The 23533-nt window shown below is 42.4% G+C and overlaps 1 protein-coding gene across 3 annotated transcripts; it reads right to left on the reverse strand.

Moving 5' to 3' along the window:
* Positions 1-1010: 1010 nt before the first annotated feature.
* Positions 1011-23114, reverse strand: LOC119849817 (C-type lectin domain family 12 member B-like). Of its 3 annotated transcripts, none has more exons than XM_038387049.1 (7): positions 22712-23114; positions 12903-13001; positions 12111-12254; positions 10285-10439; positions 9599-9714; positions 9112-9225; positions 1011-1427 (listed from the first exon to the last, which is right to left on the reverse strand). In XM_038387049.1, the coding sequence occupies exons 1-7, from the start codon at positions 22800-22802 to the stop codon at positions 1421-1423; spliced, it is 726 nt and encodes a 241-aa protein (XP_038242977.1). In that variant the 5' UTR covers positions 22803-23114; the 3' UTR covers positions 1011-1420. The 3 variants fall into 3 exon arrangements, with proteins under 3 accessions (XP_038242977.1, XP_038242976.1, XP_043369781.1); XM_038387048.2 differs by lacking the exon at positions 1011-1427 and adding an exon at positions 8597-9017 and having other exon boundaries at positions 22712-23052; XM_043513846.1 differs by lacking the exon at positions 1011-1427 and having other exon boundaries at positions 9024-9225; positions 22712-23051.
* Between the last annotated feature and the right edge of the window lie 419 nt (positions 23115-23533).

Raw genomic sequence — 23533 nt, forward strand, 5'->3', positions numbered from 1 at the left:
AAGCCAAAAGAAACAAGGATGGAAGATCAGAGACCGGTGCCTAAAAATGGCCCCCTTTTAGGACTCTGCCATGTTGTTACAGAAAAGACAGATTAAGGATAGGTATTCATTATTGTTCTCCTCCACAATCCCCTCCTTGCTACAAAGAACCTGATTTGTATCAATGCAGCAATCAGAAGATTCCCTGTACTGGGACACACTCACTTTTAATACAAAGTTTCTGCTGCTTAGAGTTGCCAGGAGGATGTATGAATGGAATGGAGTACATCTTATGTGACATGACATGTGTTTTCCTGTTGTTGTTTATTTGAGGAAAATGCGTACTGTAGTTCAGGTACATTGAACACTGGCCCGTGGACTGGAACTGGCCCATTTGATGTATTTGGTGGCCTTTGTGGCATATTCAGATTCTGCAGAGTCTAAATTTATTTTTGAAATCAGGTTTCCAGACTCAAGTGTTGCAAAGAAACCCTTGAAAATGTGACCCACAGAGTGTAAATTGCCACAGCATGGGTGTTATGCATATGCCCTAATCCTTGAGATCCCCATATCTACTGGAAGTGGCTTTTTCAGAATTATAATTGTCATCACTAAAAAAAAGTATAAATGTGTTCATGACAATGTTTGCAACTGCTGGACTGCACTTCTATTCAACATTGTTCACGTTACTTTCTTCTTCCTTTTATGATCCTGCTGTTTTGTTTATGTAAACATTAATGAAAAGAGAATTTGGGGCCCTTGGTTAAAGTTTATTTAATCAAGAAACAAATGTATTCAAGAGTAGATCATGTCACTTAGTAAGAGCCCTGGGTTGGTGACCATACAAGGGTGACCTCTACTCTGTCTGATCTAAGGAGTGGGAGCGGACATCCAGAATCAAAGCTCCCATGGTGAAATTCCCTTGCTACTACTCAACTCCAGCTGAAACTAGGGCCTGTTACGTGGTGCACCCCAACTGGTTTCCCTCTTCACAAGAACACACAAGAGATTTCCATTCTTCAGACAGAGGGTGCCCTGGAAGTAAAAGATATTATTTTTATTCAAATTTTTAAATGACTCCTGACCAAAGATCAAAGCACATGTACAATACAGAAAAGGCCCTTAAACTGATTGATCCACATGCAGTAGTATAAAAATAACACAGGAGATAAAACATTCAACATTTTAAAAAGAGTACAATACAAATAGTACAAAATTCAACTGAACAAAAATTTACATTTAAGACCCATCCCAACTTTTAACAGCAAGACACCACATTGGCCGACTCTGCCCCAGATACACTAGTGCAACATCTGTGCAGAGGAGTCCTCAGCTGGATCTGCGAGGCAGTACATTTCAGACAGGAGAGCCTTTCAGTGAGAATCCTGCAAATCTAGCTGAATGGATCTGGGGACTATCAGCTCGCATGTTACGCTCTACCTCATGCACTGGAATAAAACAAAGGAAAGGGTTGATCAGTATGGTGCAAAGCATCCAAATCAAAATGATCTTTTCAGACTAACACTAACACTTTGAATTGAGCCTGGCAGCCAGTGCAGTCTCTTGAGCCCAGGGAGACTGTGCATGTTCCAGTCCAGAATCAACATCATATGAGACAGTGGCAACTTTCTTCATTGCCTGAAATTTCTGAGTGGTTTCAGGAGTAACCCCAAGAAACGTTCATCACAGAAATCCATTTATTATGCTTTTTGCCAATTAGATGACTGTGAACATTATGATAACCCTAAAATTATTCATTTGTTTTAAAATCCAGCCACAATATTTAACTCTCTTAGCCTGAGACAGTGAGTTACAGAGGTTTTCTATTCACTCTATTTAGAGGGTCCTTCATTATGTCCTACAGTATTACAAGATGCAAACTAAAGATCTAATCATCTGAAAATGACTATCAGAGTAATTTCTAAATCTTCATTTCTTACAAAATGTTTAAGATTCTGAAGGATTTGAATTATGAAGAAAGTTTAAAGACCTACATATTCCTAATTTGGCTAAGTGATGACTGAGTAGTAGGGATACTGCCACCTTCTACAGGTATGTACAGAGCGTCAGAGGAATTTGTTTAGGGGAATTTGTTGGAGGGTTTAATAGATGTGTGAAAAAACTGAGGAAAATAGAAATGATTAGGGTTAGCGATCAGGAAATTTTTGGCAGAATAGACTCCTGCAAAAGTTAAATCTGCAATAGACAAATCTCTGCCAAATAGACAATGGGAGACAATAATATATTGGGCTTCCAGGGGATGAACAAGATGTGACCCTATAGTTCTTTCCATATCTCAGTTCAATAGCTTTATTATTTGTCAGGATTTGCAAGTTTCAATTTGGTATCCATTGCACATACCAGAGCTGGATTGACAGACTTTGTGGGTAACACCCTATGTTTGTTCCCTAAGTAATGTAGTTTTTAACAGAGGTGTCCTAAAAACAATGCAAATGGAGACGCTGATTTGGACTCTGACTACACACCTATTTAAATCACCATTTGAAACCTTTGAAGAAACAAAAACTTAACAATGCAGAACAAACAGAGGATCTTCCCACGGCTGATAAATAATCATTTCATACTGATAAACCACACTTCCCACTATTGATTGTCTTTAACCTCAGCTGGATGGCTGCCTTCTCACAGATCCAGATTTTTTTCTCTTTAAAATCCTGATTAGCATAGACATATGAAGTAACAAACAGATATGCACAGTGTTTGGCAGGTTGGTAAATATAGATCCTAAAAAACAAAACACTGTTTCACTACATCTTAGCATGTTTGAGTTACACACATGGCCATTTCTAGACAGGGCCATCTCCACAAGAACTGTTTGAGTCACTCTCAGTGAAACATGATTCTCCAAACTGTTGAATGGCCTGGCGGGGCCAAGCCCTGAACTCTAGGACAATAGACCTGACAGTAAAGTGCTCACAGCCCTGCCAGCTCCCTGCATAGTGATGGAACCTACTGATGGAATCTGGGATGTGTCACCTGGATAGCAGTGAAGACACCAACATCTAGGTCATTGAACCCAAAACCAGTGTTTCTAGGTACAGCCAGAGCTAAAAACCAGTGTAAAGCCAACTCAAACAGGGGCATCGGCAGTGGGGATCAAACCTGGGACTTCTGAGCTAAATGCCTGAGCTTCTAGTGCATGAGGTAAAAAACACCTCTCTCTTAGCCAAGTCTGTAGCAGACTCATCAATCTCTAGCTGGCCTATCCAGCACCAGATGGGGACAGAGCACCACTCTGAGCAAGCAGGGGGTTACACCAGTGAGCCTGGGAATCAAATGTGGGTTGCCCAGAGTGCATCAGTAATAATCTCCTCAGCATTCCCATCCCCCACTGGTGCCAGGGAAACAGAGACTTGAAGGCATTTTCTAGCTTCTCAGCAAAGCACTGAATATTTTTCGATGGGGAAGGGGGATGCAGGGAGAATAATTAAATTAGAATAATAGAATCATAGAATCACAGAAGATTAGGGTTGGAAGAGACCTCAGGAGGTCATCTAGTCCAATCCCCTGCTCAAAGCAGGACCAACCCCAACTAAATCATCCCAGCAAGGGCTTTGTCAAGCCGGGCCTTAAAAACCTCTAACAATAGAGATTTCAACACTTCCCTAGGTAACACATTCCAGTGCTTCACCACCCTCCTAGTGAAAGAGTTTCTCCTAATATCCAACCTACACCTCCCCCATTGCCACTTGAGACCATTGCTCCTTGTTCTGTCATCTGCCACCACTGAGAAAAGCCTAGCTCCATCCTCTTTGGAACCCTCATTCAGGTAATTGAAGGCTGATATAAAATCCCCCGTCACTCTTCTCTTCTCCAGACTAAAGAAGCCCATTTCTCTCAGCCTCTCCTCATAAGTCAAGTGCCCCAGCCCCCTAATCATTTTCATTGCCCTCCGCTGGACTCTCTCCAATTTGTCCACATACTTTCTGTGGTGGGGGGCACAAAACAGGATGCAGTACTCCAGATGTGGCCTTACCAGTGCTGAATAGAGGGGAATAATCACTTCCCTAGATCTGCTAGCAAAGCTTCTACTAATGCAGCCCAATATGAGGTTAGCCTTCTTGGCTACAAGGGGACACTGTTGACTCATATTCAGGTTCTCATTCACTGTAATCCCCAAGTCCTTTTCTGCAGAACTGCTGCTTAGCCAGTCGGTCCCCAGCTTGTATCCAGCCCCAAGGACTGATCTGGTAGCCATGTTCAGAGATTGCATGCCAGATTGGGTCCCTCAGGTGAGTTCATGCAAAATATGAAATTGCAGAACTACTGGCTCTGAAAGAAGTCTCTGTATCAGATGGCTGGAAGGTAGCTACTGTAATACCAGTCCTTAAAAAGGGCTCCAGAGGAGATCCTGGCAAGGTCCTCTCATGAATCAGTAATTGGTTAAAAGACAGGAGACAAAGGATGGGAATGAATGGTCACTTTTCAGAAAGGAGAGGTAAATAGTGGGGTCCCCCAGGGATCTGAACTGTGACCAATGCTGTTCAACATATTCATGAGTGATCTGGGAAAAAGAGTAAACAGTTAAGTGGCAACATTTGCAGACAAAAGAAGATTACTCAAGAGAGTTAAGTCCAAAGCAGACTGGGAAGAGTTACAAAGGGATCTCAAAAAGTTTGTGACTGGCCAACACAATTGCAGATGCCACTGAACATTGGTAAGTGCAAAGCAACACATGTTGGAAAACCATCCCAACGACACATATAATGATGGGTTCTAAATTAGCTGTTGCCATCCAAGAAGGAGATTTGGGAATCATTCTGGATAGTTCTCTGAAAACACCATATTAATGTGCAGCTGTTATAAAAATTGCAAACAGAATGTTAGGCGCTATTAGAAAGGGATTGAAAATCAGACAGAAAATATCATGATGCCACTATATAAATTCATGGTCCATAGAATTCTGTGTCCAGTTCTGGTTTCCCCATTTAAAAAAGAATGTAGTGGAAGTAAGGCTGTTGATTAATCACTGTTAACTCATGCAATTAACTCAAAAAAATTAAGCTTGATTTAAAAAATTAATTGTGATTAATCACAGTTTAATCGCAGTTAAACAATAGAATACCTATTGAAATTTATTAACTATTTTGGATGTTTTTCTACATTTTCAAATATATTCATTTCAATTACAAGACAGAATACAAAGTGTACCGTGCTCACTTTATATCATTATTTTTGATTACAAATATTTGCATTGTAAATATGATAAACAAAAGAAATAGTATTTTTTCAATTCACTTCGTACAAGTAGTGTAGTATAATCTCATTATCATGAAAGTGCAATTTACAAAAGTAGATTTTTTTGTTGTATAACTGCAGTCGAAAACAAAACAATGTAAAACTTTAGTGCCTACAAGTCCACTCAGTCCTACTTCTTGTTCAGCTAATCGCTCAGACGAACAAGTTTTTTCCTTTATTGGTGATAATGCTGCCCGCTTTTTATTTACAATGTCACCTGAAAGTGAGAATAGGCATTCACATTGCACTTTTGTAGCCAGCATTGCAAGGTATTAACATGCCAGATATGCTAAATATTCATATGCCCTTTCATGCTTTGGCCACTATTCCAGAGGACATGCTTCCATTAATGACACTCATTAAAAAAATAATGCGTTAATTAAATTTGTGAGCCCCCGAAGAGACAAAGGATGCAGCTTCTCTGAGGAGGGGGTCTTGACCTGAAGAGTTTGGTCAGTAACATTGCTGGAAGGATGTGTTGAGAGATTTTCATTGAATCTAATATAGTTTGTTAAGTTAGTCACTTGTAAACATTTTATGTTTATTTTTCTTGTAAGCATTTCTGACTTTTAAGCCTCATTACTTCTGCTCACTTAAAATCAATCTCTTTGTAGTTAATAAACTTGTTTGACAATTTTTTCTAATCCAGTGTGACTAGCTTGAAGTGCTTGGATAAGTATTGTAGATAATAAAATGGCATATTATTCCCTTAAATCAGTGTTTCCCAAACTTGGGACGCCGCTTGTTCAGGGAAAGCCCCTGGCGGGCTGAGCCGGTTTGTTTACCTGCCACATTCACAGGTTTGGCTGATTGCAGCTCCCACTGGCCGCGGTTTGCCACTTCAGGCCAATGGCAATGGGGGCTGCGGGAAGTGGCGGCCGGTATGTCCCTCAGCCCGTGCCTCTTCCCACAGCCCCGATTGGCCTGCAGGAATGAACCGTGGCCACTGGGAGTTGTGATTGGCCGAACCAGGTAAACAAACTGGCCCGGCCTGCCAGGGGCTTTCCCTGAACAAGTGGCTTCCCAAGTTTCGGAAACACTGCCTTAAAGGAATAACAGACTTAATATTTTTTTACTGTCCAGGAGGGGGCTGGGCAGTACACTACATATATTTCTGGGGGACATTTGAGACTGGGGGGCAGGTGTTGGGGTCTGTAGTGGGGCGGCTGTTCCACTCCCTGAGGAGAAGAGCTGGAACAGGCCGGAGAGGCTGCACAGACCAGCAGCAATCAGCAAGGGCCTGTGGATAGACAATCAGGGCAGAGTAAGAGGCAGCCAATCAGGGCCGAGCTAGGTCCTATATAAAGGTGCCTAGCAGGGGAGGGATCAGTCTCTCCCTGACTAGCAAGGGAGGAGGACTGGCTCCTGAGCTAGGGAGTGAGCATGTTGGACAGAGCAGTGCTGGACAGGCTCAGGGGGAGCAGGAGAGAGTTCCAGCTCCATTACCTGCCAGGCTGCAGACCCTGCTACAAAGGGCTGAGAAGGTGCACAGGGCCAAAGGGGAACTGGCCCAGGGAAAAATAAGAGGGCAATGAAGGAGGGCAGAAAGAGGCTGCCACTAGAGGGTCCCTGGCTCAGGTCTCAGAGTAGTGGGCAGGCCTAGGTCCCCCCGATTCCTCCCTTACACTGCACCTGGCCACAGAAGATTGTGGTCAATACAGACTGCAACTTGCCCCTGAGCTAAGGGGTTAGACTTTGGGTTGTGGTTGGCCACTGAGGCAGGTGTGAGTCCCAAAAACTGCTGTTAACCCCCCAGGAAGGGGGTAAGTCTGGAGTAGTGGGCAGTGTCCTGAAGCGGATGCTGCTGAGCAGGGAGCAATGTGGGTCCCAGGGCAGCAGAATGCACAATGGGCAAGACACCACATGCAGAGGGTGCTCCATGACTGGACAGAGCTAATTCCTGGAGCAACCAGTGGAAGGTGCCAGTGGCGGTGAGTCTTGACCCCATCACAGGGGCACTGCAGAATACCCAAAGCTGGTGAGAGCCAGGGTGTGGCTGGCTGGCTGTAGCACACACAGTGACTTACATGCTGGTGGCTGTTTATGAGCTGTCCAGATTGGAGACTACAGCGGCAAGGTATTGTAAAGGGCACCCCCTGTTACACTGCAGAGGTGACACAGCCACCCACTAGTCTGAATTGTACCCCAGTATGTCACAAAGGGCACAAAGATGATGAAGGGTACAGAACGGCTTCCATACCAGGAGAGACTAAAGATTCGGGTTGCTCATCCTAGAAAAGAGAGAACTGAGGGGAAGAGGGATATGATTAAGGTTTTCAGCTAAGATTGAGCAGCAGGGCTAGGCACCTCCCTGCAGCCTGGATGTAGGTGCCTATCTCTGTGAGAAGGGAAGGGTTTGCACACACTTCTCCTCAGCATCTCCCATTGGCTAGCTTAGGCGGTTCCCTGCCTAGGATGCTGGCTTTTGTAAGCCCCATTACAAAGTTCCTTATCCATATATTTTGAATAAGAGTCTCTCCATATATTTTGAATAAGAGTCTAGGAGCCTATCTCAGACTTCGGGAATCGCAGTTGTTTTCTGGGCACCTCAAAGTTAGGTGCTGTGACACTGAGCCATACCTAACTCCTTTTGTGCATCCCGGCACTCGAGAATCTAATGTTCCGAAGCATCACACCATGGGCTTCTGTCATAAATATAAAGAGAAGGATAACCACCTTTCTGTATACAGAATTATAAAATCCCTCCTGGCCAGAGGGAAAACCCTTTCACCTGTAAAGGGTTAAGAAGCTAAGATAACCTCACTGGCATCTGACTAAAATGACCAATGAGAGGACAAGATACTTGCAAATCTGGAGTGGGGGGGAACAAAGGGTTCGTCTATCTGTGTGATGCTTTTGCCGGGAACAGATCATGAATGCGACCTCAGAAACTCTGTTAAGTTAGTAAGTAATCTAGCTAGAAATGTGTTAGATTTCCTTTTGTTTAATGGCTGGTAAAATATGCTGTGCTGAATGGAATGTATATTCCTATTTTTGTGTCTTTTTGTAACTTAAGGTTTTGCCTAGAGGGATTCTCTGTGTTTTGCATCTGATTACGCTATAAGGTACTTACCATCCTGATTTTACAGAGGTGATTCTTTTACCTTTCTTTAATTAAAATTCTTCTTTTAAGAACCTGATTGCTTTTTCATTGTTCTTAAGATCCAAGGGTTTGGGTCTGTGCTCACCTGTACAAATTGGTGAGGATTTTTATCAAGCCTTTCCCAGGAAAGGGAGAGTAGGGCTGGAGGGGGGGAATATTTTGTGGGAAGATGTCTCCAAGTGGGCTCTTTCCCTGTTCTTTGTTTAACACGCTTGGTGGTGGCAGCACAGGGTTCAAGAACAAGGCAAAGTTTGTACCTTGGAGAAGTTTTTAACCTAAGCTGGTAAGAATAAGCTTAGGGGGTCTTTCATGCAGGTCCCCACATCTGTACTCTAGAGTTCAGAGTGGGGAAGGAACCTTGACAGCTTCTAATCACAAGATGTGACCAAAAAGGTCTTTACTTTAATTTTTCTGGTTCATTGATATGCCAGAAGTTCCTAGTTTCAATTTGGCAACTGTTACACATTTCAGAACTAGATTCCTAGATTTTGGGTGTTATCAATAGTTATCAGGTGTAGTACTTTGATGCTGATCATAGCTTATTTTTAATAGTTTCTAAGACTCTTTCCAGTTAATGGTTCTTGATTTTCATCACTGAACCCTGCGGAGAAAAGAAGCAGGAAGCTCTGGCTTAGTGGCTAATGAAATGCCCATTTGAATCCCTGTTGTGAGAAGTCTGAAAAACAAAAATATGCACAAGAAAACAGAATCACTAGTATATGTTATTGCATACTGATAGAGCCAATTTCTGTTTGGTGATGTTGCTGCACCTTAGTTTGACAGCTGCTTTTTCACAGATACAGAAGTACTTCTCTGTGCAGTAGGAACTGTAAATTTCTTCTCCATATAGGTATCCACAATGAAAGGATGAATGCAAGTACATCCTAGAAAATAAAGCATCATTTCATTATGTCTTGACATAGGCACTGACAGTGCATGTATTCAGGTCACTCTGTATTTGCCAGTTTCCCTGGGGTAAGTAATGTGCATGTGCCCTACAACTGGTTCAGATTACTTTCCTCCACATGAGAGCTCATCTCTGCCAGCCAGTGCATTGTGAGGTGTGTCAACTCTCCACTTGCCCACTCCCTCCTCACCCACACAGGACAGGGATTAGCAGCCCTACAAAAGCTGCTATTGCCCCAGTGCTTCTAGTCACAACACGGACAGAACAGGAAAGTAAGTGGGCCCCATCTGTCTCCTCTGCACAAGCACACAGGACAGGCCTCAATTTGGTCTGAAATATTTATAACTTACCAATCTACTTTCTGTGTCAAAAGGGCTGAGCCATCCATCCAATACCAGCTGTTCTCTCCAGATTTACGTAAACCAATCCAGTAATATCGTGTATTGTCTCTTGGAAGTACATGGTTCTGTGAGGAAATTGCCACATTATTTCTCAAAAGAAGCCAAGTTCTTATAGGAGATATGGGGTCTGGTGCCCTATTGTCCTGCAGATTGTGTTGTTATTTACACCAGGATAAAATGGGTATAATACCTACTAGATCAGAATGCTGTCATTTGATGGCCACTTTATTTCAGTGTAAATGAAGATACAAATTTTAGGACCATGGTGAATCCAACTCTGTGGAAGTGTAGAAATCCTTTCCTTGAATCCCTCAAGGAACCCAGAAGAGCAGGACAAAAGTTATCCACAAAGCACTAATCCACCCTCCTCCTGAAAGCAGCCAGAAGGCAGTACCCCCTGTAGAAAACCTATTGTTCGCAACTACAGCAGGATCTGAGAGACTTGTCTATTCTACTAATATCTCCTGGCAGTAAATTCCAAATGTGACTGACAGATTTACTGTACTCTGCACTGTTCCACACTTTGGGGTTCCTGAGGGAACAGAGCTCTAGTAACCAAAATGCAATTTATCTTGGAGGGGCTTCTGAGAAATTAATTAAAGTTAAAATAAAACAGACTGGGAGAGGGACCATACCAGCTTATGTCTGTGTTTTAGCATGAGAAGGGTGGAATTCTGTAAGGAACAGAAACTCTGGCTCTCTTCCCATGACCTCCTCTGCATTGATACGTAGAAACAGATGTCACCTCCCATCCATTGCCAGTTTGCAGGGCACAGTGTACAATTGGGTCCTACGAAAGAGAGAAATTGTCTCTATTTCTCATCCTAAGCAGTTCAGTGGAGAATACAGGAGCTGAAGCCATGGGTTTGAGTGGGTGTAGAAGTTGCAGAGTTGTAGTGGATGTGACATTAATCCTCCGGGGACCAAACTGGAGAATCTCGCTAGCCTGTGTGAAATGAGTTGCTGAATCTCAGTTCTGTTACAGTATGACTTGATCTCCATTGAGGAGTGGTGGATTTTTCATTGATGAGAAATTTAAAACCCATGAGTAGAGAACATTATCAGGAGTCACCAAATCATGCTGCTACACATAATCTTACAAATTCTGTTTGTCAGCATATGAGCAGTGTGTAGTCTTTGAAGAAATACTATGTTGTTAGTTTTGTGAGGGAAGCTCTTTTTGACAGAGCTGTTACAAGCAGCCAGAGAGTTTGCTCTTTTCCTTAATCTCTGTAATTAGAGTCCATTCTTGGGGAAGGGCCACCTCCTGGGAACCAGACATTAGTGTTTGGGCTCAGATTTCTGAAAGTGGGGATTGCCTGCATGCTGTTTGTGACCACCCCTGTTCTGGGTATATATAATATAAACCAAGCAATTGCACTAAGGAAATATGCAGACTTTTTGTCATAGATTTCTCATCCAAAGGGAAACTTACCCCACTTCTCCAGGTTTCTAGGCACCACAATGAAACACCCTGATGATATTTTCACTCCTGCTTATTTTTTTACTGGTTTGATATCCAACTGCCCAGCTCTACCCTGGAGGTTCTATAGCAAATTCAATATAGGGGCCATCAATATTGCTCCTTAATTGACTAAAGAGGGCATCGCTGAATAGACCTAAGTAAATAACTGGGTGGCTGGGGCGGGGGGAGGGGGAGAGGAGGGTTGCTCAGCATCTGAAGCAAAAAAAAAAATCTAAAAATAAGTTCAGTAAGTTTCAAATCAGTAAATAACTTTCTTGCTGAAACAAATTCATGTGGGTCAAATGAAACAAAATTTCAAAATGAAAGTTTATTTAGAAACTTAATGTTGAAATGGTTAATTTCAAAAATGTCAAAATGAAGCATTTTGACTTAGTTGAATATTTTCCTTTGGCAGAATTCTATCCAAATTCAGAAATAATTTTGCTCACCACTTTGGACATTTACTATTCACTAAAAAAACATTGCCTAGTTCGATGCTGAGTCCCACAAAGTACTCTTGCTTCCTCACTGACTGAACATACTGCTTCATTATCCTGTCCGAGTGCCAGAGGTACTGAATGAAAATTGAACCTTAATCCTCCACACAGTTCTGCAGACCACTAAGCAACATCTTGAGTGACAGTTACCATCTGATGCCGTACTGTGGCCCATGTGAAATCAGTTGGTTAGCAAAAATCCAGTTACTAGGAGGCAGGTATCAACATCACAAAAGCACCACAATAACTAGCATTAATTATTTGCTTTCTTAGCAATTTCAACACACAAGAGGATCGAATGGATCATGAAGGAGGAATTCCCTTATCTCACCTTTCCACTAACTGCATACACGTAGTTGTGGTCCCTTTCAATGCAAGGGCAGAGTTAATTGAATAGGGATGTTATGAGAAGCAGATGGGAGAATTGTATAACCATTGCCCAACCTTATCTATTCTGGAATAAAGGATAGGAGTCCATTTGCATAACAATCCTATTTACCATTATTCTCATTATTTTCCTCTCCTTTAAGACACAAATGATTTTTCATATCTTGCATTCTTTTTGAAAAATTTGTTTGCAGAGTTTCCTGGCTCCTCATGAGGTTCCCAATTTGTTTCTGGAAGTCATTGGAAACCTGAAAAACTGAAATTCACAAAAGCATTTTCCATTCTGACCATTTACAAATCAAAATTATTCCTGTCTCTCTCCTCTTAATTTTAGTGATTCCATTCATCTGGTTTAAATGTTGTGCCTTATTTCATGTAGTAATGATTAGAAGTGACATCACAGATCTAGTGTAACTTTTTTCTATTAAAAACCATATAAAATGAGCTGGTTTGTTAAGGGGGTACAGAGCCTTTCACCTTTTTGTCACCAATGTGTATCCAATGCAGGTCAGTATTAATCAAAAGGCATCCCTCCTGAAAAGTGTACACTATGAAATGAGTTAGAGGATGTCACTCCAGTTCCTAATGGGACAGGTTTCCACATCACAAAAACCACCACCATAACTGGCACAAGAAGGCTCCTCTTTCGCAATTTAAGCAGAAAGGCCAAGGAGTGAATGGGTTACACAGATTGTCACTTGTAGCATTAATACTACTCTGGAGCAGGGCTAAGGTCAAAAGTACATTAATTGGTGAGAGTGTGTCTGGGAAACTTGCATTATCACTGCCCACCCTGTATCTTTGAAACAGTTAAATCTTCAGCTTCAGACGAGAAAGGATGGATATCAATCCGGCATCTTTTACAAGCACCAAATTAATGAATAAATAAAATATTGATACTTACACACAATCCCCAGGGCTAACATCCCTAGCAGCAATGCCAAGCACAGTATGAGGAAAGTCAAGGCAGCCAGACGCCATGTGGAGGATGAAGAGGGGACCCCTGGAGGAACAGCAGAATAAAGTCCAGACCAGTAATATTATATTATATATACACACACACTTAGAGCTTTAAGAGGGCTAATTTCACAAAGCTGAAAACAATGATGAGCCAAATCAGGTGGGAGGGAGAATTTAATCTGAAAAATGTGAATGAAAATTGGGAATCTTTTAACACTTCACTAGATGCCCAAAAAGTCACAATCCCACAAAGACGGCTGTGCTGGTTAAAAAGCCAATCTGGGTTATAAGACAATTGAAGGCAGCTGTAAAATATTATATCAAAGGCAACACGTTGAGAGAAAAGGCTCTTAGCCTCTACTCACTTTTCAAAACTCCCGCCAAAGAGGGACAGCCTTCTGATGAGAAGGAATTCAAAACCAGCCAAGGTTGGCTTAACAGTTTTAGGAACTGCTTCAACCTCAAAAACGTGCAACCTACTGGTGAAGCTGCATCTGTCAATGAAGAGGCAGCAAAAGCCTACCCTGAACAATTAAAGAAAATCATAGAAGAAAAGGGCTATCTTCCGGAACAAGTTTTTAATGCTGACGAGACTGGGCTCTTTTGGGAAAAAAATGCCCAACTGCACTTACACTTCGAAATCAGAAAGACAAGTCCCTGGCTTCAAAGCAGCTAAAGACCAAGTTGACTGAGTGATTGAGTTGTTTTGTGGCAGTGCGGCTGGGCATTTAATAAAGCCAGACTTGCTCTACAGGGCTGCAAATCCCCATGCCTTAAAAGGTAAGAACAAATCTCCTGCCTGTGTTCTGGCAACCAAATAAAAAGACTTGGGTGACGGCAGCATTATTTCTGGATTGGTTCCACAAGTGTTTCATTCCAGAGGTCAAGCAGTATCTCGAAGAGAAAGGACTTGACTTTAAAGTGTTGTTGATCGTAGACAATGCTCCTGGCCACCTGTGTCACTCCGGTTTGTGCATAATGACGTTGACTTTGTCTTTCTCCCCCCACAGTACCATCTGCATCCTCCAACCTCGAGACCAAGACATGATTCACTGTTTAAGGCCACGTACACGAGGCTTATGTTCTCAAGGATAGGTAACGCTATGGGTGTTGATCCCAATCTTAATGTGGTAGAGTGTTGGGAGTCCTTCAACATTCCCAATTGAATCACTTATATTAAACAGGCAATGCATGCAATCAAGCCTGAAACAGTCAATGCATGTTTGCGAAACCTATTGAAAGAAGGTGTGAATGATTTTAAGGGTTTCCCGACCATTGACAAAGAAGTGAAATGTATTGTTCAGATGGCCAGGCAAGTGGTTGGTGATGGCTTCATCAACATCCTTGAGGAAGAAACTGAAGAATTAATTGAGAGCCATACAGAAACATTGACTAATGAAGAGTTAGAGGAACTGATAAAATTTTCTACAGAAGACGAAGATGATGACAACAAACAGGAAGAGCCAGCAAGTTGGAATCTTCATAAATTTGCTGAAGTGTTCCAAGCAGTGAAACACTTAAATGATTTAATTTCTGAATATGATCCCTCTATGGAACGAAGCCTCAAAATCACATGTAGTATTACGGACGATTTGAGACCATATCAAGAAATGTTTGAGCAGCTCAAGAGATAACAGCGACAGTTGCCGATCACCATGTTTTTCAAGGAAAAACAACCAGCAGCAGATGAGCCTATGCAATCAACTTCTCGAGCTGAAGCAGAGCCAACCACTTCATCCACGACTCGCTCTCCGTCACCCAAGCTATCCGTCACCTCCGTCTCCTGGATCAACTTCAAGCCCTGACAACCCCCTGTAATTACCCCTCTGTAATTAAAAATACAGTACTGTAAAATTATATTTTGCATATGTATTCTTTATTATATACTGTACATTACTGTATACATTATGCATTTATACATATTACTGTACAGGGTTGTATACATAAAACCATGTACCTCACTGTACTTTATGGGCGATTTAAGGGATTTTCAAGGGTAATTTTAACTATACGCAATTTTCACCTTAAGCGCTGACTTTAGAATCTAACCCCCGCATAAGATGCAACTCCACTGTACATAACATATATTTCTGGGGGGAAATCTAGGTCTGGGGGTGTGCTGGAGTCACCCTGCAATATAATCAAGATGTGGCTAGCTGGTTGAAGCACACCCACAGACATAGCTGTGAGTGATTGAATGCTGGAGGCTCTTTGTGAGCAGTCCTGACCATAGGCTACAGCAGCAAAGCATTGTAAAGGGCAACCCAAGTTAGAGGGCAGCAGTGACTCATTAGTCTGGATTCTATACTGTGTATGTCACAATCAGAAATTAGGAATTGCAGGAAACTGATAATGGATTATAAAGTGGATAGAAATCTGGGAGGATCATCGGGATCAACAGGTAGTGATCAACGGCTCGATGTCTAGTTGGCAGCCGGTATCAAGTGGAGAGCCCCACAGGTCAGTCCTGGGCATGGTTTTGTTCAACATCTTCATTAATGATCTGGATGATGGGATAGATTCCACCCTCAGCAAGTTCACGGATGACACTAAGCTGAGGGGAGAAGTAGATACACTGGAGGGTAGGGATAGGGTCCAGAGTGACCTATCTAAATTGGAGGATTGGGCCAAAAGAAAACTGATGAGGTTCAACAAGGACAAGTGCAGAGTAATGCACTTAGGATGGAAGAATCTCATGCACTACTAGAGTCTGGGGACCGACTGGCTAAGCAGCAGTTCTGCAGAAAAGGACCTGCGGATTACAGTGGACGAGAAGCTGGATATGAGTCAGCAGTGTGCCCTTGTTGCCAAGAAGGCTAACGGCATATTGGGCTGCATTAGTAGGAGCATTGCCAGCAGATCGAGGGAAGTGATTATCACCCTCTATTCAGCACTGGTGAGGCCACATCTTAAGTATTACATCCATTTTTGGGGCCCCCACTACAGAAAGTATGTGGAAAATTGGAGAGAGTCCAGTGAAGGACAACAAAAATTATTAGGGGGCTGGGGCACATGACTTACGAGAAGAGGTTGAAGGAACTGGGCTTAGGTAGTTCGCAGAAGAGAAGTATGAGGGGGGATTTGATAGCAGCCTTCAACTACCTAAAGGGGGGTTCCAAAGAGGCTGGAGCTAGGCTGTTCTCAGTGGTGGCAGATGACAGAACAATGAGCAATGGTCTCAAGTAGCAGTGGGGGAGATATAGCTTGGATATTAGGAAAATGTTTTTCACTAGGAGGGTGTGAAGCACTGGAATGGGTTACCTAGGGAGATGGTGGAATCTCCATCCTTAGAGGTTTTTAAGGCCCGGCTTGACAAAACCCTGGCTGGGATGATTTATTTGGAGTTGGTCCTGCTTTGAGCAGGGGATTGGACTAGATGACCTCCTGAGGTCTCTTCCAACCCTAATCTTCTATGATTCTATGAAGCCATGGAACACAAGTAGAAATCTGTGGCAGCAGAGTTAAGGACAGTGAGAAGGAATTTTTTTATATATCAGGAAGAAAATGAATCCTGACAATGGTATGGGTCCATTGCTAGATGGAAATGGTAGAATTATCAATAATAATGCAGAAAAGGCAGAAGTGTTCAATAAATATTTGTATTCTGTGTATGTGGAAGAAAACAGATGATGCAGTCTCATTATATGATGGTGATAGCACTCTTTCCATTCCACTTGTATCTCTGGAGAATGTTAAACAAGCTACTAAAGTTATAACATTTTAAAATCAGCAGGTCCAGATAACTTGCATTCAAGAGTTTTGAAAAAGCTGGCTGAGGAGCTTGCTGGACCATTAATGTTAATTTTCAATAATTCTCGGATTAATGAGAAAATTCCAGAAAAGTGGAAGAAAGCTAATGCTATGCCAACTTTTAAAAAGAGTAAACAGGATGACCCAGATGATTATAAACCTATCAGCCTGCCATCAATTCTTGACAAGATAATGGAGTATTTGATATGGGACTCGATCAATAATGAACTAAAGGACATTAATATAATTACTGCAAACCAGCATGCATTTATGGAAAATAGATCTGGTCAAAGTAACTTGATTTTTTTAACGAGATTACAAGTTTGGTTGATAAAAATAATAGGATTGATATAATGTACTTTGCCTTCTGTAAGGCATTTGACTTGGTGCCGCATGACATTTTGTTAAAAAAACTAGAATGATATAAAATTAACATGACACACATTAAATGGATTAACAACTAACTAACAAATAGGTCTCAGAATGTAACTATATAGCATTTTTTATCAGTGACCTGAAAGAAAACATAAAATCATCATTGAGGAAGTTTGCAGACAATACAAAAATTTGGGGAGTGGTAAATAATGAAGAGGGTGGGTCACTGACTCAGAGTGATCTAGATAGCTTAGTAAACTCCAAGCAAACTGCCCAGAAACAAACTGCCTTCTGTAAGGTTTTCTAATCCTTTAATCATTCTCATAATTTTTCTCTGAACTGTGGGCACTAGAACTAAACACAATATTCCAGCAGCAGTCTCACCAGCCCCAAATATAGATGTAAAATAACCTCCCTACTCCTACTCGAGATTCCCCTGTTTATGGTCCCAGGGTCGCATTAGCTCTTTTGGCTACAGAATCACCCTGGTAGGTTGTGTTCAGTTGATTATCAGCCACCACTCCCAAATCTTTTTCAGAGTCACTGCTTCCCAGGACAGAGTCCCTCATCATCAAAGTATGGTCTGCATTCTTTGTTCCCAGATGATACATTTAGCTGTATTAAAACACATATTGTTTGCTTGGTACCCAGTTTTCATAGAATTGAACATAGAATATCAGGGTTGGAAGAGACCTCAGAAGGTCATCTAGTCCAACCCCCTGCTCAAAGTAGGACCAATCCTGAATTTTTGCCCCAGATCCCGAAATGGTCCCCTCAAGGATTGAACTCACAACCCTGGGTTTAGCAGTCCAATGCTCAAACCACTGAGCTATCCCTCCCCTCCATCACTGACAACTTTTAAATCAGGATTGGATGTTTTTCTAAAAGATCTGCTCTAGGAATTATTTTGGGGATGTTCTTTGTCCTGTGCTTTACAGGAGGAAAGACTATATGACCACCATGGGTCCCACCTGGCTTTAGAATCTATAAATCTATGAAAACCAACAGTGCATTTAGTGTCTAAAAGCTATGCGTCCTGGAAATGCTTTATATTGCTGCTTTTTTCCCCACCTTGTGGGTATGTGAGAAACCAAAACACTGAGCCAGCTCCTGATCCCGAGTGGTGGGGGGTCTGTTTGGAAAGGGCTGAAACTACACAAGGTTCCAACAGACTCTCTTCCACTGCAGGGGTTACAGATGATCAGCACAGACCCCAGAGTGGGTGGGATTCCCCACTTCCATCTGTTTGCAGAACTCCTGTGGGGCCCTATGTAGAGTTGAAAGCTAGAAACATTACCTGCCCTCACCAGGGTAAACCCTTCTCAGGCCACAGCAGCAGCCTTTGCTGGTGAAGGAAGTTGTCATTTGCCCTGTCTATACATGTGAGGATGAATCAAGCCCCCTGTGCATTATTACATAACAGTTCAGACTTTGTATCATTTCTTGTATCTCCTCCTTATCGGTCAACACCATGGCTATGGAGGAAACAAAAAGTCCATCCACCACTCGAGCATTGGTATCTTCTCCAACCAATAGCCATTTGTCTCCTTCTCCTCCTGTCCTTCCTGGTCATCAGCTTACCTCCCCTTTCTATGATAACATTATCCCCTCTCTCTCTCTCTGCAGATACCATCCAGCCCCCTTAGGTGGTTTTTGTTCTTCTTAAATGACAATCTTTGTAATGGCAAAATATTTTAGAAGCTGGGTTTCAACAGAAAGGATGTAAAGAGTGAACAAAAAAGTAGAAAATGAGAGCAGAATTCCCTAAACAGAACAAAGGGTTAGAAATGTATATAAAAAAGAATATCAACTTCTGTAACACTAGCTATGGTAAAATTACAAGACTATTGATCCTCATGCTTCAGGGAATAAATGATCACCAGCTAGGTTCAGGAAGGTTAATACCACACAGTGGTGGTTGCTATTTTGCTGCCTTATATGAGTTGTATTCTTTTAATCTGCTTTAGTGAGTTTAATGTAATGAACCACTAATTATGCTATTTGATAACAGCTAGGAAATAAAGAAAAATCCAATTATAAAGATTTTAACTTGCTAATATTTCCAGCTCCCAGAAATGGATGTTTACACAGATATCACAAATGAAATAAGGTTTCAAACCCTTTTGGAGAGAACCAAGACGTTACAACTCAATTTTATGAACTCTTTGATTGGATAATATGCACTTGAACCAGATCCTCAGCTGGCGTAAATTGGAATGATCCATTGAAGTCAGAATAGTGATACCAAGTTTTGACCAGTTCTAGCTACAAGTGAGTTAACTTCCCAATTAATTTCAATCCAGTCCCAATTTGGAGTGTGTATGGGACAGTAACCGTGTGCCCAGTTCATATTAACACTTTGCATAAGTCCAAGGCTGGAGCACAGACAGAAGACCCTTTTAAATCCAGGTTAGTTCCCATTTTCTCTTCAAAATAGAATGCTGTTTTAACCAGTCTTATAAATGGGCCTCCCTACATGGTTGTTTTTGTAATGTAGACAGGCCCATGACCCGCATGCTCTCAGAGAGAGCCTGGCCCTGTGAAAAAAAGACAACATGCTGTAGTGGAAAGAAACAAAAGGACTTTCTGAAACATAACATCTTACTTAGCCAATATCCCATGAAATTAACTGCAAGTGGTTTTAGTCTAGCTGTATTTCTAGTCTCCTTATTGAACCAGGTCCCTGCCACCCTGGTTTGCCTGCTTTGTGTTGCTCCAGCAATGCAAAACAGAAAGTCTACTTAACCATCTACATGGGAATCCACCATGATAGGGAAATCCCTAGCTGGAGTAGCCAACTTCATACCACCTAGCCATAACATAAAACAGGTGTCTAGGACATGGCTGAGGAAGAGGACATGGTGAGAGTGCCCCTGCACTCCAGTGATCACCACTTGTGAAGGAGCCCCATGGACACTGTTGCAGCCAGGCATAATTTAAAGCAGGCCTGAGGCTGCTCTAAATTATGCTGAGTGAAGGGTCGGCCTGTAAGTGTGTGTGTTCATCTCTAGGGCACACTTGATGCCTAGATCCAGCATTACAGAGCTCTTTGTCTCTCATACGACCTCTGGTGACTACTTTTTTGGCTACAATGGCCAGTCCCAGCCAATGTCTTCTCCCTACCCCCGTCTGGGTCTTCTGTAGCTCAGCCCTTTAGCCAGGTCACATAAGAGTTCAGCTTCTTCCAGAGTAGCACAAACAATGTCAAACAGAACCTTAAACTAATAGCTCTTCTGCTTTTCTCATCTTCTCTGTAGTTCCCTTGTTTGCCTTTGCACAGGGCTTTTCTTGCAGGTACCTAACCTGCCTCTGTATTGTTCTTCTGCCATTGTACCCTGTCACTTAAACCTTATCCCAGCACTTCTCTCTGCCAGAGAGACCTGCCTCCTCGGCACTCTCTTCCCTTAAGTGAGCTCCCTCAATTTACTTATAAGGCCTAGCTCCACCTACTCTGGCTAGGAGGCAATAAGTTAATCACCACCAGGTGTGGAGCTGACTAATTGGGGATAATTTCTCTTACCTTGCTGATGATGGGGGTTAAGCCCCACCACAGAGCCCCAGTTGGCCTCATGATTAGCAAAGGTGGCGTAAGCTCCCTTTTATCTGCTTCCCCCTTAGCTGCACTGAGTGGAGCTTTGGCACAGCTGAGGCTTTGGCACCTTTTGTTTACTTTGCCATTTTTCTTTTTACTCTCTATCCAAGGCAAAATAAACATTGCTTATATTAAAGATACCTATGGCTCCACTTCTCCTCCCACATGCACTGGTGCAAATCAGGATTAACCCCACTGAATGCAATGACTGCCTGAAAGACAGACCACAGTCAAGTTCCTGGAAGTGGTTATGTTAGGTGTTGGACTGCTTTTCCTGGGCATGCTGAAGAGAAGGAAGTTCACTTTAAATCTCAGAGGAGGCTGGGTCGGGAATGAGGGAACAAACCCGAAGAGTTGCAAAGCCATCCTCAAAAGTTGCTGCAAAGAAGCTGGCTGCAATCGGTGTGTGTCCAGAGAGTACTGAAAGATCTGTGTGCCTGCTTCCCGGAGCCAGACTACTAAATCTTCCTTTAAAGCTTTTGACATTGGTCAGTATCAGAAATAGGATATCTTTTTTTCTCTTTCTCTTTCCAGCCTAGGTTCTGGGCACTTAACAATACTTAGATGGCCCAGATCCTTCCCTGTGCTGTGACTAGGGTGACCAGATAGCAAGTGTGAAAAATTGGGACGAGGGGAGGGGAAATGGGGGTGTAAAAAAGTCCTATCTAAGACAAAACCCCTAATAATCAGGACAATCCCAATAAAATTGGGGCATCAGGTCACCCTAGCTATGAGCCCTATGCACAGCACCCTTGGGACACAGTGACATAGCTGGCCCAGGAGGATCATATCAGTGTAGTAGCTCTGCTGTCAACTCCCCTCCCTATGGCTGGTGTAAAGTGGTGGCTCTGGAAAAGAAGGCACAGCTAGGGCTTCCCTGAACTCTGGAGATCCCCAACTGCTGTAATGACCATTTATGGTCACTAGCAGCAGACACAAGTTGGAGCAGCCTTCAGAATGCTTTAATTTATACCAGAGGACTAGCCTGTACATAAAGACAAAATAACCTAACACCTTCCCTAACGAGGTACAGCCCCAAATTTGAGCCTAAAGGCATCTCAACTGGTGCCCTCAGAAATTTAAGCAAAAAAAGGGAAAGTTTTTCAGTTTGATTCACTTGGGGTCTGCGGTTTCCTTAGCTGAATGCAAATCCTGCTGCAGAGGACAGGATGGGGCTGTGTGGTCTGAACTTGTCAGGGAGCCAGAGCAAACAAAAGACCAGGTTTGTGAGTGTTTTACTTAAATAATCTCTCATTCATTGTTTCAGGAAAAGGTTCCATGAATCAGGTTTGTTTTTTGAGGAATGTTTTTCTTATACTTACTAATGTGCTCTTGGTATATTTTTTTTAAAGTGACCTATGACAATTTCAAGTGTTTTCCCCTTCTCTGGCTGTGTTTACCCTCTCACATGGAGATGCCACAAATGCTCCATACCCTGAAAGCAAGTTATCATTTGTCACCAAATGTTATAACCTCCCATGAGAAAGAAGCAACCTGGAGTCGGTCCTACATGAAAGAGAACAAGGATTCTTGTTTCCCCCTGGAACAGAGTTTGACAACTGTAAAATCCTAACCTAGGGCCACATCATCCCATGGATGATTCTATAGAAATCCCCACTGAATTCATTACGAACTGATGGCACAATGTGTCCTCAAGACTGTCAGACTCTACTCTAGAGCCTGATCCTCAAATACTTACTAGCTTTCACACTGCTCACTCCCATGGGTAGTCCTATTAAAGTCAATAGGACTATTCATGTAGTAAGTACTACTTTCAATAATTAATGTTCGCAGGATTGGGTCCCTATATAGTAAAATGATATGAGGAGGGACATCTCTCTCCATGCTTTGAACAGCACTGTGCATGCTTCTGCACTAATCACAATAAAACAGGACAAATTCACCACTGGTGTGACTCTACTGAGAAGGATAGAGTTAAAGGAGTGAATTTGGCCCATTCTGCCTAAGATTAGGTTGAGAGCACTTCCCAGCCCACCTACTTTAAGTACAACTAAAAATCCCCATAGAGATGGTACCTTTTTCCTCAGGAGCGTCAGACTTTGGGATATTTTCCAGTGCATAAGATTTATTAAATTCCAGATCCGCATATGTTATTTCTTCTGTCATAGCTGGTGAAGACGGAAGCTTATATTTCAATTAAAAAAATTATAGCACATTTCAGGTTCTGCAGCTGTTGAGTGAGGGAAAAGATCTGCTGTTTTAGAGAGGGCTCCTTTTCAGTGCATTGGTAGATACAAACGAGGCATTCCAGATATCGGAACAGAGCAGCCCAGAACTTCCTATAACAGGATGTTATGAAAGAAAAATGTTCCCTTTTGACCAAGAAATTGTCCCTCTCTCTTTCTTCCTCTGCCTCCCTTCTCGCCTATCTGCCCTCCACCTATTTCTCTTTGCAACAGCTGAAGAAAACACAGTCCTGTCTGTGTAAATTCTGTGGTTTTGGTTTTTAAAGAGGCAACTTGTTTCTGGAGAACTGCAAATTCAGGACGTACATGCAGGAGTGAATACAAGCTTTTCACAGCATCAAAGTCATGTTCTTTTGTTACCAGCTACATGTGGTAGATGTTAGCATTCTGTACTGCCCAGCAGTGGGTTTGGGACCAATTCTCAGTCTTTGTCTCTTGCCACAGGGTTCTGAGAGTACTCCAGACACTGGGTCCAATGCCCAGGAGTTAGAGCTCTGTGTGGCATGCAGAAGCCCTCAGTCCGGGTACTTGAGCCCAGATCCTTGGCTGCTATAAATCAGTGTATTGATCACTGATGTCCAATTTGCATCATCTGAGCATCTGGTACCTAGTTTCTACCACCTCAAGTCAGAAAGAGCAAGGAGTGCTGCA

This window comes from Dermochelys coriacea, chromosome 1, assembly GCF_009764565.3.
Source record: "Dermochelys coriacea isolate rDerCor1 chromosome 1, rDerCor1.pri.v4, whole genome shotgun sequence".
Lineage (NCBI taxonomy): Eukaryota > Metazoa > Chordata > Testudines > Dermochelyidae > Dermochelys > Dermochelys coriacea.